Source organism: Quercus robur, chromosome 5 (genome assembly GCF_932294415.1).
Source record: "Quercus robur chromosome 5, dhQueRobu3.1, whole genome shotgun sequence".
Classification (NCBI taxonomy): Eukaryota; Viridiplantae; Streptophyta; class Magnoliopsida; order Fagales; family Fagaceae; genus Quercus; species Quercus robur.
Window position 1 is genome coordinate 12,688,679 of NC_065538.1, and position 17,995 is coordinate 12,706,673.

Sequence of the window (17,995 nt, forward strand, 5' to 3'; positions counted from 1 at the left end):
AATTAACACTCTTCTCTGTTTTGTTTATATTAGTAATGAAATATTCTAAATTTTTATAAGAATCTCTTTACAAAAATTTAATCATGGTTAGTTAAAAAATAACTAATAAATTTAGAATAAAAATTCAAAAATTATCAAGCACCAAAACACTTGCAACAGCAAATCTCTCCATAACCCATTTAAAATAAAATAAAATAAAAAATAAGCAAGATTATTATCATATAGTTGTCCATTAACAATTTTTTTCAATTTTACTATATAAAAATTTTAAGAAATTGATATAAATTCTATAAAATTTGAACTTACAAATTGTGCAATTGCAATATCTACTTTAGCTAATAAGCAAAATAAATTACTATTTTGAGTTTATTACCTTTAATTTATTATATGTTATGTAAATTTTATTAGAAATTATAATATTATTATATTTGAAAAATGAGCACTTCACTGTAGTCAGGCGTGCACTAGAGCTTTGCGCCTAGGCTCCAAGAGGCTTGTGCACTTAAGTGCACTTGACACTTTTACCAACACTGTCTAGCACAGATATCATTACTTATTCTTCTGATTGGTCTGCTTTGATTGCCACAGCTACAAGTCATGTTAACACTTAAAACAAAGACTGGAGGTCAAGGTAATAGAGGCTGTGATCACCAGGGAGGCCAAGGTAGATGAGAGGGACCCACTCACAAATGTTTTCATTGTCAGGGGGTGAAAATCAAACTGTTGATTCATTGGATTCTCCCTTTCACTATCGATATCATCTTGATCATCATTCTCTTAAAACTTTGAAGTCATTAGTACACCATCCTGTCATCAAATTGAGACCTTGCCATCTAATGCTTGTCAGTTAAGTAAGCATCATAGGGCATCCTTGTCTAGGCAAGAGAATCTACTTCCCCTTCCAACATAGCGTTCCATGAGTGAAGCAAACATATAGAGTTGGATTGTCATCTTGTTCAAGCAAGTGTGAAAAAGTGTAGTTGCTACTTTGCATGTCTCTATAGGGATCCAAGCTACTGATATGTTCACAAAACCACCGTGCAAGGCTGGTTTAGATTTATTATGTAACAAGCCGGGATTGGGGAAGATAAGAGATGTTGGCTACCTTGTAAGAGTAAGGGGTTTATGGTTAGTGCGTACTACCATCTTCTAGTTGGCCGTAGTGAGCAGTTTTTCCCTTGGAATAGCATTTGAAAGCAGAAGATTCCTTCTAAAGTGGCTTTCTTTGTATGGACTGCTGCCTTGGGGAAATTTTTTTTCTTTTTTTTTATAAGTAAGAATGATATATATACGAAAGGCTACTCTATGCATGAAGAACATAGATCAAACCTAGAAAATACAAGAAGAGGAAAACAGAGAAAAACATAAAAGAAACCCAAACAACAGAAGAATTACAAAAGAGAAAGGAAGCTAAGAAAAGAAGGGAGGGAATCACTAGATGTGAGTCCCCACACCCGAAACCAATCAAAAAGAGTTCCACAAAAAGAGTTCCACTAAAAGAAGCAAGCATCTGATCACTGGAACTATCCAAATCCTCAAAAGTCAATGGCGACACATAATGCACCAATCCACAAAATTTAATCTCCTTAATCTCAAGTTATCACCTGTTAGGATCTTATTCCAAGCTACACACCAAACAAAAAAAGAAACTTGCCTAGGGGCCTTTGCTCTCCAAATAGCTTTCCAAGGAAAGACAATTGAGGGAGAATCCCTTAATTTGTTATAATATGATCGGATATCAAAAACCCCATTAAGCTTCAATTTCCATCTCATCCGATCTCCAACATCCATAGGAGGAGTATTGGCTCCCAATATACGAATAAAATGCAGCCCTTCATCCATCTCCCAATCATTAAAATCTCTAAGAAAACATACATCCCAAATTGACAATCTAAGGAAAAGAAAGGTATGCCATTTGGATTGGTGTTATATGTGCAAGTGTAATAGTGAAATTGTTGACAATTGACAATTGACCATCTAAGGAAAAGAAAGGTATGCATTTTGGATTGGTGTTATATGTGCAAGTGTAGCAGTGAAACTGTTGACCATCTATTCCTTCATTGTTCGGTTGCTTTGGAGTTGTGGGATATGGTTTTTGGTTTATTTGGAGTTTGTTGGGTTATACCAATCTCTGTGTTGAGCTTCTTGCTTGCTGGCAAGGTCGATTTGGTCGCCATCGTAATGGAGATATATGGATTGTTGTTCCTCATTGTTTGGTGTGGTGTATTTGGAAGGAAAGAAATAGTAGGTATTTTGAAGACAACGAGCTTTCTATGCCTGATCTCAAGTTTCCATTTTCAGAACCTTGTTGGACTGGTTCTCAATGTGGAGAAACCAACCTTTTTCTTCAAGTTTGGATTTACTTGATTCATGTAATTTTAGTATTTGATATGTACACCCCTGAATACACCCTGTGTACTTAGGTTTCTCTTTTTTTTTTTTTTTATATCAATAAATCTTTATTACTTATCAAAAAAATAAAAATTATGTAACAAGCCAAGACTATATGATTTATATGTTCCAACTTGAAGGAAAGTGTTACAAGTAATATTGTATTAGTAGTGAGGGAACTTTAGCCATTTTGTATTTAATCATTAATACTATAAATGATACATGTGTACTATGGTTAACAAATGAATTAACCCTAAGCATTTTATTTCCATGACAGATCCATGGAGGCTACCACACACTTATAAACCCAAGTCCCATTACACCCAAATTGATCTTATGTTATCACCTCTCTTTTGTATAAATGTCAGTTACAAAAGAATAAAACTCTAATTAAAATTTGATTACAATACACTCATGCAAGCAAAACTAGATCTCTAACTAACAATGCATCAATTTGCACACAAGAGAGCAAATTACAGAAGTAGGAGTAGGTAGGTTGGACTCACAATGTCAGTCTTCGAAAAGCTGTACCCATGTGAAAGAGCAGAGATATATAATGCTGCACCACAGAGCCCACTAGGTTTTCTGCCAGTCTGTAAATGATATAAAGTTTTTTTTTTTTTTTTTATTGTTGAAGTAAATGATATAAAGATAAAGTAAGTTTCCCGGTAATTAATATATATATATTACCTGCATCCAGTCTCTTTTCATTCTGGCAATGAGGTATAATGCAGTTTGAGACACCTTCATATTTCTTTGCTTTAATAATTCTACAAGGAAAAAAACATGCTACATCAGTTAATAGCTTCATCAACTCCAACCATTCATTATAATGTCCATTTCTCAATATCCTCCAATTTCTGTTTCCATCTTTCCGCAAGTGACTCATCAACAGAATTTTTTTTTTTTTTAATTTATCACACGAGTATTAGAGAATTCTGGCAGCCAACTGATATTCGTATAATTCCGTCAGAACAATTATTTATTTCTATTTAAAAGCACCCTATCTCTCTTTTTTATCCTTATGGGGAGAGAGAGAGAGAGAGAGAGAGAGAGAGAGAAATATATACTTTGCTTATTTTGATTCACAAATACAACTCACAAACCCATGAAAGGACCCATGATCCCACCCTCCTCTCCCTGTTTATGGAGAGGAAAGACCCATCTCTTTTTTTTTTTTTTTTTAATCAAGTACTCCCTCCGTCCCAAATTATTGGTCCTCTATTCCATTTTGGGATGTCCCAAAATGTAGTCCTCTTTGAAATATCAATAAATATCTTACCCATTACTTTATTTAAAAAGTCAATGCCATTCTTCTCTAGAATTTAAATTAATAAGGGTAGTTTTGAAAACTTATATCTTTTTGAGTAACAGACAATGCATTAAATGATAGTCCCTTAAAGAGTTGGATTTTCTAAACATGACACAAAATTTGGGACAAATGTAGTAGAATGAAATAAATATCATGGCCACAGCACTTTCAACAAAATTGCTGGTTCCTCACTGTTCTAAAATGAACTAGAATTTGTTGTACTACATTGAACTTAGCACCACTCTTAGGAACGATGATGTGCAATACCATATTGCATTACACCTCTAATTAAAGAGTTGGATTTTCTAAACATGACAAAAAATTTGGGACGAATGTAGTAGAATGAATCAAATATCATGGCCACAACGCTTTCAACAAAATTGCTGGTTCCTCACTGTTCTCAAATGAACTAGAATTTGTTGTACTACATTGAACGTAGCACCACTCTTAGGAACGATGATGTGCAATACCATATGGCATGACTCCTCTAATTAAGTATCTTTTTTTTTTTTGCATTTGCTAATATTCATTCATGTCAGATGTATTTGTTGTGTATGTTTCTTTCTTTTAAATTCAAGGGTAACATATGGAGCTGTGTACTCTTCTTTCATCATTTCTACACTCTTGGTATATTCAACGTTCATAATTCTAAAATTCAATAATCGAGTTTGCTCTTTAAAAAAGATAGAAGAAAACAAAGTTGCATCAACCCAGAAGGTTAAACGTGCAGATTTTCAAACATAAAATAATTAAATAAAAGATTGAAGTATCAATTATATGAAATCCATTTTTTTACCAGGCAGAGAATTCATACATCTGTTTGGAAATTTGTTTCCAAAAACAGAAAACTGGCTCGCTGAACAAAAACATTTTTGGCATATTCTTAAAACAATTTTTGGAAAAAATCTAAAAGATATTTTCAGAAACTTGATCCCAAGAACAAATATTTTCCACACTAGTGAACAATTCACTTGAGTGCACAGTAAAAGGATGGTTTTGTTCTCTCTCTCTCTCTCTCTCTTTCACATTGTCTGATGCCAACCGCAGTAGGGATTCATAGGGATGGAGGGTAGGTTTTGCAGGGGTTGATGGGAGGTGGGGTTGGCTTTCCAGAGGTGGGGGGAGATTTGTAGGATTGGTCGCTGGGATGGGCGGGTGAGGAAGGGTCTATGGGGTGAGTCACAGGAGGGGGACAGGTGGGTACATAAAAACAAATTTTTGAATTTTGTTTCTAAAAATTGTTTTTATTAATCACTTCCCAGATATATTTTTCATTTGAAAACAGAAAACCTGCGGGGATGGAGGTTAGATCAAAGAGGATTGGGCCTAGATTGAAACCAAATAGGGCCCAATTGTGTATTAATGAAAGAGAAATGGGCTCAAACCAAGCATTTTGGCCCAAAGCTAAAGGATTCAGCCTAGAGAGGACTTGTCCAAAAACAGACCACCCTCTAGTATTTTGAGAAGACCCACCCAAGGAAGGTTGAATCAAGAACCCGGGCCAAGGAGAAGGGCAACCTTGAAAGCATAGACAGACAATTGAAGAGTGAGGACTAGCAGGCTACACCTAGGATATTATCTGGCAGAGGAACAATGGTTTACCCACATGAAGGTTGGAGGAAGCTTCTTGATAAAGCAACTATCTCCTCCACATAAAATGCACTGCACAAACTAGCCATGCCACATTTGTGGCTGAATGACTCTCCTGAACAGTACTCCAACAGCCTATTACCTTCACATCTCAGCCTCAAAAGGAGGGGAGGGGGAAGATGGGACAAGAGTCCCACCTGAAGAATCATCCGCCCTATAAGTGGACAGCTAATATGGAAGCAACCAACCTATAAATAGGAAAAGACCCATTATGTGAGGGGATCTGAAAAAGATTAAGTCTAGAGAGAGAAATTATTGTAAACACTTGAATTTTATTTTGTACTATGGTTATCCTTGTGTATTAGTCTTCCTCAAACAGACCAAGGAGAGTTTATAAAAGAAGAGTATTGTTCATTTCTCACATCTCCCAGCCTTTAAGTCTTTTTACTTTGATTTTCTTTTCACTATTTTAAAGTTAGCTTTTAAGCCCATCTCTACAAATTAGTTGTTTTGGTTAAGGGCCCAACCCGAGAGGGTTATTCGGTTTTTACCCCATACAAAACCAATAAAAAAAATGGTTCCTATCCTTAAAAGACAAGATTTTCTGAGAACAATTTTTAGAAAACATTCCCAAACAGGGCCTATGGATCCTCTACTTTTATCATATTCCCTATAATCATGCTCAGTCTACTAAGCCTTTAAATATGCAATGCAAGCGAAATGGACGCAGGCAATACACACTTGTGAATTCTAACTCAAAGAACACAGCCAAAAGAATAACTAAACAAAGCAGTGAATTCTAACTCAAAGAACACAGCCAAATGAATAAATAAACAAAGCAAAGACAGCAATACAAATTCTTGTAATGACTTATCAAAAACAAATTCTTGCAATATAATTATAAACAATGAACATTAGGTCCTTACTTTCTGTAAATCTAGAAATATAAAGGGAAGGATCAACAGGTTTTATAATGGTAGGATGCTCTCCAAGGCTTAGAAGTTGGCACAGCTGCAAAAATACAGCACCTAGCACATAACTGCATTATTTTAGAAAAGAAGATGTCAATAGTACAAGAAAAAAAGTGGCAGTGTATCATACTGTTTAATGTTAATATAGGTTGCACATAAAAGAATTAAAATTTGATATTGAAGTAGGTTCTCTCTTACACATTTATGGACAGATACTCGGAAAAATCGATAAGAAGAAATGGTTTTGGGTCTTTAGCTACACTGCAAAACATAAAAAGCTAATTTCAATTATTGAGTCCCATTAATAAATGCCTAACAATTAACAGAAGATATTATCACAGGTACCTGCACATTAACCTGCCATCCAAGGCCACAAAATGAAATTAAAAGAAATATGAAACAATCCATAAGTAAATTTAAAAGCATTACTGTTTGATTCATTAGTATTCCCAGGTACAAAACTATTTCTCAAGTCAAGTAAATGACTAAATGGTAGCAATGTCAATTTTGGACATTAGGTCAGCCACTCGGCTCTTAAGCATTTATTTTTCATATAATGTTAAATATACATCGATTTAAGAGCAATAATGGGTAATAAAGTGAATTTGTGACTATTAAAGGATGTCTAGAAATTAGAATACAAACCAAAAATAAGAATATTAATTAATGTTCAAATGCACTGTTACTATTAGAGCATGAATATTCTCTTTGTTTTGTGAAAGTGTATTCAATTCCTCTTGTTCCTGTGTCCCACAAATACAATTTTATTTTTTTTTTAAATAAAAATAAAAACAAAACTGGGACACACGCATACAAAAGTGTCCTAGGCGTATCCTGTGTCCGAAAAGGGTACAAAACTGGTACAACACCCCAAATGAAGTGTTTGTGCTTCATAGGTTGTCAAACAAGTACAAGATGACCAATTAAATGTACAACAAAATAAAGAGTATAAGGTCTTCCAACTATAACTGTAATTTCAAGTTTTAAGGAATCCTATATAAATTTGCTTACCGACATGCAATATAAAGGCAAGCAGCTGCAACTTGATCTGTTTTACGCCCCCTAGTAAAATTCCGTTCAACAGCTATCTGCAAAGTCATACCTAAATCAGATGTTTGTAAATAGTATTCAACTGATGAGGACACCATAGGAAAAATAAAGAAAAAAATATAATAAAATAATAATAAAAACACCATACCTGATAAAATGCACAGGCTGGATTAACTATAGAGTCACCACCACTTATATTAAATGTTGTAACGATACTTTCTATCATATCTCTCCCTATGAAAAAAATAACTATTTCTGATTAGAAGTGAAATTACTATTCCGGACTAGAAATGAAATTATTATATCTAATTCCATCTTTATGTATGCATGACTTCTAAAACATGAAAATGGTATATGAGATTATCAGGGCTTGATTATCTTGTGAAGAATATGGTAGGACAGACTTGTATTTTTCTTTGCCTCATTCATTTTACTGGATTCGTGTAAAACTTCCAAAGTTTGAAACTTGTGGGGCCAAGAAGATTTCTTACTTGAACATTGGCAATTGTTTTTGCAAAAAAATAAACAATAAGGCAAACCATCCAACTATGGGGGTAGTTTCTATTTGGTCCCTAAAACTTTAATTTAATCGATGTCGATGTTAAGCCACAGTCTAATCTGTGTCAGCTTCAATCAAGGTACATTATTAAATTGACAAGTAGCTTCATGAGTGAAAGCCTGAGTGCTTTCAGATACAACCCGCTGTGTTGTGACACAGTAACTACTGCCCCTGCACCACTGGGTTCTGCTGTACTAACCGGTGGCTCTCTCTCTCTCTCTCTCTCTCAACAACTGCCTAAAATTTTTTACATCTGGGTGGTTTCAAATAAACCTTAAATTTTAAAACGTTACAGTTAAAATAGTTAGAATAATAGTTAAGTGATTATAAATCACCATTTCTTGTCAACATAAACATTCTGGACAACAGGACAAGTGGTAATTTATCATGGTTTCAAAATGGTGGTCATGAGTTCCAATCATGTCTCCATTCTACCCCCAGTTTTAAAAAGAAAGAAACCTAGCAAGATGGACCCCACCCATTAAGGCAGCTTAGGCCTACTTACAATAGGATGAGTACTTCATAAATCCAATTTGGTCACTCTGAGCCTATCTGTATCCATGTCCTTGCATAGCTCGAGAAAATTGTTCAACCTTGCTCTAAGCTATTGCTTCAAAACATACAAATTTTTTTTTATTCTCTATACCTTCCCTTGTGTAAAGGAATTCCTGAAACCTGAGAGAACATCCATATAAACCTCTTCTTCTAAATTACCATGAAGAAAAGCATTTTTTTTACCTCAAGCTAATTCACAATCCAATTCAAACTAGTTGCTAGGGATGGGATTACTCGTATGAAATTCATGTTCTCTATTGAGGCAAGTCTCTTGATAGTCAATCCCATAGGTCTAAGTGAATCCCTCTGCAACCAATCTGGCCTAGTACCTCTCTATGGACCCATCTGCCTTATGCTTAACTATGAAAACCCACTTGCAGCCAGCTGTCTTTTTTCCATTTAAGCAAGAGAACTAATTCCTAAAAAAAAATTATTCAAAGTTGTCATTTCTTCAATCATAGCTTTTTCTTTATATAGGTAATTAGGAACTTTATTAAAAAACCTATGAAAAGGATACAGGCTGACCTCCATGTACACAGGCCGTGTGTACTAAGGAAGGTTAGCAATCAACAATAAGTACATAAATCTAAGAACTCTACGAGAGAAGAGAAGGATAGACCACTCATGGCATATTCTACCATGGATCATGTGAAGGGCAATAAGAGCATCTAATCATCATTCTTCTCAGGGCTAAGAGTATGAATATAGCTAGAGGTCTAAAAATACCTTGACCCCCAAGTAAGCTGACATGTAGACAGCAGATTGGTCTTTAGATTCTGTGTTTGAAATACTTCAAGGTGACATCCTTAGTGAGAAGGAGAGCTCTATCACCACTTGAGACTGTTAATGTTGTTCCACCACAAGAGGTTGTTGGGGGGGTTCTTCATGCCTCATCGGATCAACATAATTAACAGTGGAAGGGTGAAGGGGTAATCATATGCAACACATGAACACCAAAATGGGGCTCTTCTTCACTAATGTCCTACCCTTGAAGAGGAGTGTTCAAACTAGAAACGTAAGCACCGGACTCGAAGTACTTACAAGAATGACAATGGTGACAATATCCTTTGTGGCCAAATAGCCAAGAAATATATACTTAAGAGCACGAGGATCCAACAAACCACCTTCGAGATGATGAATGTGAAACATATATAGCACACACGAAGAGTGAGAGGAAATAATTCTGAAGACAAGGGAGGAGACAATAATTCTATAGGAGTTTTGAAAATCAAGACACGTGATGGCATCCGATTGATAAAATATGTTGCCCTGAAAACAACATCTACTTGGTAATGCCAAAAAGAGGATAGTGTCAAAATGCCGTTAATCTTTATTTGGATGGAACAATTGGTTTGGCAAACACTTTTTTTGTTATTTAGCCCCATTATGCTTGGTGTGGACACTATGGCGAATGAGAAATCATCGTACATTTGAAGATTTGTATGACTCAATAGTTCAGCTAAGCCTCTTGACAAAATGGTCTTTCATTTTTTTTTTTTTTTTTTTTTTTTTGGTGATAAATAAGAAAGAAGTATATTCAAGAACTACCTCATGAAAACACAAGGCAGAGTAAAGATTACAGAGGAAGAAACAAACAGAAAAAAGAAACAAAACACAAAAACAAACAGAAAACAGCAAAGAACTAAATACAAAGGAGAGAACAAAGAAACAAAGGGAGAGAATCACTAGAGGTGAGTCCCCAAGCCCTAGACCAATCAAAGAGAGAGCCACTAAAATAAGCAATCAACTGGTCATCGGATTTGTCCCAGTCCTCAAAAGTTCGCCAATTTCGCTCCCTCCAAATACACCACATTAGGCATAGCAAAGCTAGATTCCAGATGCTAGAAGAGTGCTTTCCCAACCAATTCCACCAATCGAAAAGCGTATCTGCAACCAATCTTGACAAAACCCAAGAAATCCCAAAAGATCTAAAGACCAAACTCCACAACTTATAAGCTTTTTCACAATGGAGAAGCAAATGATTCACCATCTCCCCATTACAACGACACATAATGCACCAATCAACAAAATCAAAGCCTCTACATCGCAGAATGTCCCCTGTAAGAATCTTCTCCCAAGTTGCCATCCAAACAAAGAAAGAGACGTGCGTAGGAGCCTTAACCTTCCAAATACCTTTCCAAGGAAAGAAAATAGGCAAGGGACTTCGAAGCCTATCGTAGAACGAGCGGATGTTAAAATCCCCTTTCTTCGACAATTTCCAAATCATACGGTCACCTTGCTCAGATTGAGGTAAATTAGAACCCAAGGTATGAAGGAATTCATCCACCTCTCCCATCTCCCAATCATTTGGATCCCTAAGTAACAAAACCTTCCAGCTTCTCCGAGTCGCGGTCCCCAACCGTTCGAGAGAAGAGGCCACAGATGCCTCTCTATTAGTGGCAATCCCATACACTACCGTGAAGGATAGATGGAGTGGAAGATCCCCACACCACTAATCTGTCCAAAACTTCACTCTATTCCCCGCCCCTACCTCAAACCGGATATGCTTGCTAAAAACCTCCCAACCTTTTCGGATACTTTTCCATAAACCACAACCATGAACACCCCTACCTAGCTTGGAAGACCATCCCCCCCACTCTTCCCCAAACTTCAAAGCTACAACCCTCCTCCAAAAACAAGTCTCCTCTACCCCAAACCGCCATAACCATTTTCCTAGTAAGGCTCTATTAAAAGTAGTTAATATCCTTATCCCCAAACCACCATTAGCCTTAGGAGCACACACCTTATCCCACCCCACCAAATGCATCTTCCCCCCCACAGGAAATTCCTCTGAATCTTCTCAATCTTTTTAGCCACATGCGAAGGGATGGTAAAAAGAGATAAATAGTAAGTAGGAAGGCTAGAAAGCGAACTCTTAAGAAGAGTCAGATGACCACCTTTGGACAAATACAGCTTCTTCCACCCGGCCAACTTCCGATTAATGGTCTTTCATGAAAACATTGTTTAAATAGTCCCATATTTTGCAACCTAGGGGACCTAATGATATCCATTCTCTTGTAGATTTCATTGATTCTCTCTTTTTTTCTTTTGTAATTCTTTAGGCTATCTTATCCACCAGACTACATGAGATAGTTCCTATTTTTCAATAAAATAGTTCTAATTATCAAACAATATTTACAAACCATTTCAAAGTTACTTATCAAATAAACAAATAAAACCATTTCAAACTTTACTAAAATGAGTTTTCTTTATGAACAACATTAACACACTGATTATTGAAATTTAAACTCCTAATAGGACAACCTAACTTAGTAATACATAAAAGTAAACAGTTACAAAGCACAATCACATACCTTTATCTAAAGTCCTCCTAAATGATTCTGAATAGCCACTTTGAATGGATCTTACCACGCTACCTGACAATTTGCTCTGCAGATAAAAGAGTTCCACTATTAAAAAATCAAAACATGTGGCCATAAAATGCAAAATAAAGCACAATGTACACTACAATTTATTTGAAGCATTTGAAAATTAATGCAAAGTTGCAAACTATCAGAGTTATAAATCCCATAAATATTGGTCTAAATTTCATTACAAAAGATAGTTTACTCAGGCCTAAAGATTAAAATAAATATATATTAAAAGGAAAGATGGTGACATTGACCTAAATATATATTTTGACTAAGTATTATCCTAGGAAGCACGGGTGCGTTTCGGGACTCGGGTGCGGGTGCGGGTGCGGGACTCGGCAATTTTTGAAAAAGGTGGGTGCGGGTGCGGCAGGACTCGGCGATTAAAAAATTAATAAAAATATTTTTATTTATATTTTTAATATATTACTAGGCATATTTTTTCACATTATTTACACATATATCAAATTTAAGAGTAATAGTAGATAATAACTAAAACATAATTTTCATAAATTAAATAAAACCCACAAGATTAATCTTTTTTTTTTTATTCTCTCCATTCACCTGCCACTCCAGTGCCAACAAGTCACGGTCTCATCAGAATATCAACTTTACCTTTTTTTTATTTTTTATTTTATTTCCCCAAGGCTTCCATTTTCCAAAGCTTAATCTACACCACACATTTTTAAAAAAAATCTCTACACCAAGTCAGCCTATCACTTCTACATATTTATTCTTCTTTCGTCTTCTACCTTAACCTTTGTTTCTTCCGTCACTCCCCTTCCCAGTTCATACCTCTTCTTTTTTTAACCCTTCTTTAGTTTTCTTAAACTAGTTTACGCAACATCTAGACTGAGTAGAGGCAGGAAAACAAGACAGAGAGAGAAAGAGAAGAAGATTCTGCACTTTTTTTTTTTTGAATTTCGGCGTTTCGGCAGGACGCGGCACCGACACGCGGTCAGCGGCGTCCCTGTCGCGCCGCGTCGGACGCGGGTGCGGCTCCTCTAGCGCCACGTCCATGCATCCCAGGTATTATCTATACACTTAAAAATAAACTAACGATGTCTAAGAAGAAAAATCTAAGCATGTACATTTCAATTCATCACAAGCATTAGAAAAACAAAGCAACGACATCAGAGTACAAAATACTTTTTTTTTTGGTAACATAGGGAACCTTTTAAAAGAAAAGCCCTTTGGACTTGCCTCTAGCCAGTAAACCTACAAGCAACTAACCCCACCCTCCAAAATCAATTACAGGGTAACGCATTCACGGTTTATGATCATGCCTAGGAGAATTAGAATACAAAATTCTCACACACACTAATCTAATTTTTTATTACAAATGGCTGTTTACTAACATATAAATATTTGAAAAAAATTTCAAAAATAACATGTTTTTTTATAGGTAAGTAGTGCAATTAATCAGAGAAAAAAAATAAACTTTTTCATGATGATGATCACAAAGGAACAAAAGAAAATACAAAAATATTATAAGGCAGGTCTAAGTGAAGCAAGGAACTCAAAAACAGATGAACAATCAGAAAAATCCCAACACCATGCCCAAAGAGTGTGTTGAAACACCGATTTTAATTGGTCCAACGAAATTACATTGTCCTCAAATAGGTGACCATTCCACTCCTTCCGCACAGTCCACATCAAACAACCCAGTACCATATTCCATATTATAGAGCCATGCTTCCCAAACCAGTTCCTCCAACAAAATAATAAAGTCGCAGCAATCCCCAGCATAACCCAATTAATCCCAAATATCAAAAACACATCCCCCACAGAGCATGGGCAACATCACAATGCAGTAAAACATGATAAACTGACTCCCCATTACTTCGACACATACAACACCAATTCACCAAAGGCAACCTTTCTCATAAGATTATCCAAAGTAAGGATCCGACCTAAAGCCGCTATCCACATAAAGAACAGAACCCTTTTAGGAACCTTAACGAACCAAATACCCTTCCATGGAAATGGAGACTTAGTAGCAGCCCGAATCACCTGATAAAAAGGCTATCAAACTGGCCACTACCTTTAAGGCACCAATGCATCCTGTCAATCCCCTCACCCCTTGGAAATCGAGAATAAATGTGCTCAAGAAAAGAGAAGACTGCCTCTAGTTTCCAATCATGAAAATCTCTATGTAATCTCAAATTTCAACTCCTAAAAACCCAATCCACCTGGTGAACCATAACATCAAAGATAAAAGCTTCCTTATCACCCAAACACACAAAAAGATCAGGGTACAAAAGCTTAAGGGCAATATCCCCAGCCCACCAATAATGCCAGATGAGAATAAGATTACCTTCTCCAACTACAAATGCCATATGTTGGGAGAATCTATCTCATCCTACTCTTATACAACACCATAACCCACACCCATGCGCCCTCCTACTAGCTTTAGTACTCCACCCCCCGTAATCCTCCCCATACTTGGTGGCAATAACCCTCTTCCATAAATGAGATGTATCAATTCCCAAAACTCCATAACCATTTCCCTAACAATGCTTGATTAAAATGAACAACTCTCCTAAGCCCCAATCCACCCACCACAATGGGTGAACAAACCTTGTCCGTAGCCACCAAGGAGTATTTAAACTCCTCCTCTAAAGCACCTCAAAAGAAATTTCTTTGAATTTTTTCCAACCTATCAGCCATTGATTTAGGGATGGTGAATAAAGATAAATAGTACGTTGAATGGCTTGACAGATTCAAAAAAGTGAGTCTACTTCCCTTTGATAAGTAGAGTCGCTTCCAACCCGGAAGGTTCCTCTCCATCTTCTCTATAATGGGCTTCCAAATAGAAGTTGCCTTAAACGGAGCACCCAAAGGCATACCCAAATATTTCATTGGTAGACCACTCACCTCCCCAATAGAAACAATTTTTCACTTTTCCCCACATTAATCAAACCAGTAACTGCTTCAAAGCATCTCAATGCCAACCTAATGTAAAGTAATTGCTCCCTAGAAGCATCACAAAATAAAAGTGTCATCAACAAAAAGAATATGTGAAATACTCACTCCTACTGAAGTATTGCATCCCACATGAAAACCACATAGTAAACCACTTTCCTCAGTTTTCTTCAAAATCCAGCTCAATACCTCCATGACCAAAAGAAACAAAAGAGGTGACAAAGTAGTGACACGAGCCTCTCCTCCATCTCTCCTCAAAACCCATTCTGCCCAGAAGACAAAATAGAGAATCCAATTCACATGCTTTTTCTATATCCAACTTGCATATCACACTTGGGACACAGCTCTTCAATCTACTATACAAGCACTCATTAGCAATGAGGACTGAATCTAAAATCTGCCTACATCAAAAGAATTTTGTACAAAGTTTTCCTCCAAATCAATCTAAAGGAATCTCTCCAACCCATTACAAGGCCATTTCAAAAAATACAACACAGTCAAAAAAAAAATCTTAATAAAAATCTATGGGGTACATAACTACAAATACAACCCTTTTTTTATTACGTATGGAATCTTTCTAAAGAAGAGCCCCGTGGACACATCTCCAACTAGTAAAACCTACAGGCAACTGACGTCACCCACTAAAACCAATTGTTGGGTAATCCATAGTCAAAATTATCTTTTCAACCCTTTCCATCACATTTGATGGATGAAAGAACCTAAATACAACCCTTTGAACTATTTAAGAGATTGATTACATCTTATAGACTTAAAGAGCCAAAATGAAACTCTTATAATTTTCAAGAACTAAAATAGGTGTTTGCCCTAAAATACTTATACATGAGAAGCATTTTCAAGACAAGCCACATCAAAATTCTTATTCAAAACAGATATCCCAGGTCTGAATATTTATTTAATCAACCTAATTTGATCTATACTCTTTGCGTCTTTGCCATTAACGTTAAGGCTTGGATCTTCTTTTCATTCTCTTTTCTTATATTTTGCTTCGCTTTAGCTTTGTATACTTCCAATATAAACTTTCTTTTTCCCCAAGAATAAAAACTCACACGCATCAAATGAAGGCAAATTGTTAAGTAATAGAGCATCAAGCTCTGAGTAACCTCATACCACCATAAAAAGACAGTCATTTTAAGTATGTAAGCTGCAATAACAAACTCTTACTGGCCTATTTCATTCTTTTTTATTGGTAAGTTACATATGCACCCAATGGATCTTGAACCCATGAGCTAAAGCTCATTGGCAGTTTAGATCATTCATTGGAGCATATAATTTGGTGAAACAATCAAGCCAAATCTTTTTTTTTTTATATAAGTAACAATCAAGCCAAATCTGTAAAATAAGCTTCCCTGAAAAACACATAATTGATGCACTTGCTCCAAACCCAATTACCCAAAGTAGGCAGGAGAAATAGTGCTTGAGCCAATGTCCTAATAATCACTTTGCAGCAACACCAACATGTGCCAATTAGTACTCAAGTACACAACAGTGTGTTCCTACCATATAACTGAAACCAATATATACGGGAATTTCTACCAAAGAAACAAGCATCAACCTCAACAAAATGGAGTTTTTTCTCAATCAATAAGGAGCCCAGGATGATAAATCAAACCAACCTAACAATATAGCTTCAATATTCTCTCTCAGATAGCTCACTTTACACCCTACTGACCAACAATTCTGTAGCAATCCCATTCACTAACATACAAGCCCCAAAAAAAAGTTTCAAAGTAGCCATCGGCCAACGCAGCAGACTTATCGTTTCAGATTGTTTTGTATCATACGAACAAGACATGGTCTAAGGTACGCATTAATGCATCTATTGGGTCCATTTGGTTAGGCATTTTGGGAGATTAAAAGAGCATTTTAAAACCCAAAACTCTGTTTTGCAACCAGAACTCCTTTTCTAACACACCCATTATCAAAATCATGGCCAGGAAAAACATAAATAAAGTTTTCCCAAGTTCAATAAGTCTGTATTGAATCTCCGAAGCTAATTTTATTGACTGTTTTATCAATAAGCAATCAAATGTCAAATCTTTACAATCACTATTACAGTTTCTCATTTCATACAGATACAAGACTAATATAAAAAAAGCAGTGACATTGATTACATACCTCTCCTCCCGCACCCTTAACAAACGAAGGTTCGTCAGTGTACAAATCTTCATGGAGAACTTTCCCACAAATGTCACAACACCTATTGGTTAAAAAAAATAAATAAATAAATAAATATATAAAGCATATAACAGTTTTGCACATAATTTTTGAAAAGAGTAAAAATCTACAAGGTACTTACACCAAGCCATTGGCATAAGACGAAGTAGGCCGATGGTTACCGTTAGCACAACTCAAGAATAGAGCCATACTTTATTGAATTCGAATTCGAAGCCGAAGCCAATCTAATTCTCACAAAAACAAAATATATTTAAAAGAAATTATCGTAAGAAAGAATTTTGAGGGGAAAAATGATTGGGGAAGCATACCTTAATTGGCCTCGAAAGGTTGAAGAATTACAGAGCAGTGCCACGTTAGAAAGAGAAAATAGCTTAGCTTAGCTTAGCTTGGGGTTTTAGAGCAGAGGTCTTGTTGTTCAGGTTATTCAAAGTTCACGAACGCCGAAACCCACCACGAACGCCGGCCACGGTGAACACCGCGACGCGAGTGAGAGATAGCAGAGAGAAAGGGGCAAAGATCGAAGAGAGAGAGAGCCAACAATATTTGGTTTTTTTGCGGTTATTTGAGGTTTTAGCACCGGATACGTACAAATTTTGCTTTATTCGTTGTTGGCTCAATTAATTAAGATATTAGTACGCATTCAATACCATAAGTTTCCCACGCTCAATTGAAATAAATATTTAGGGATCATAAATATAAAATTGGTTGTTAGTTATTATATATGTATATATATATATATATATATATATATTTTGTTAGATGAGTATTTTGACAAATTTATTATTGGATTATATATTCTTTTTATATCTTTTAAACTTGTAAAATTTTCAAAAAATTAAAGATAAATTGCTATGTTATCAATAAATTGTTTAAGTTGTAAATTTTTGTAATTTAAAATTATGCACAAAATATAAGGTAATAGGTCATATTGTAAATAATATTTGATTGACACAAAATTTGTTATTATTATTATTATTATTATTATTATTATTATTAGAGAAATGATATGTTTACAACATTTTTACAACAAATTCTAAGTGGCAAGTTGTTATTGTTGGGGCAAAAAAGTAATCTT

The 17,995-nt window shown here is 35.7% G+C and overlaps 1 protein-coding gene across 3 annotated transcripts in view; it reads right to left on the reverse strand.

Moving 5' to 3' along the window:
* Nucleotides 1-17,506, reverse strand: part of LOC126725175 (uncharacterized) — a 29,510-nt gene extending 12,004 nt beyond the window's left edge. For 2 of the 3 annotated variants that reach the window (XM_050429713.1, XM_050429712.1), the window contains exons 1-10: nucleotides 17,229-17,506; nucleotides 17,042-17,144; nucleotides 16,861-16,942; nucleotides 11,743-11,818; nucleotides 7,463-7,548; nucleotides 7,276-7,352; nucleotides 6,463-6,525; nucleotides 6,220-6,332; nucleotides 3,082-3,161; nucleotides 2,898-2,984 (exon numbers count right to left, since the gene is read on the reverse strand). In XM_050429713.1, coding sequence (XP_050285670.1) covers nucleotides 2,898-2,984; nucleotides 3,082-3,161; nucleotides 6,220-6,332; nucleotides 6,463-6,525; nucleotides 7,276-7,352; nucleotides 7,463-7,548; nucleotides 11,743-11,818; nucleotides 16,861-16,942; nucleotides 17,042-17,109 — 732 coding nt within the window. In that variant the 5' untranslated portion in view covers nucleotides 17,110-17,144; nucleotides 17,229-17,506. The remainder of the gene's footprint in view (nucleotides 1-2,897; nucleotides 2,985-3,081; nucleotides 3,162-6,219; nucleotides 6,333-6,462; nucleotides 6,526-7,275; nucleotides 7,353-7,462; nucleotides 7,549-11,742; nucleotides 11,819-16,860; nucleotides 16,943-17,041; nucleotides 17,145-17,228) is intronic. The other variant, XM_050429714.1, reaches the window with a different exon arrangement.
* Nucleotides 17,507-17,995: the final 489 nt, after the last annotated feature.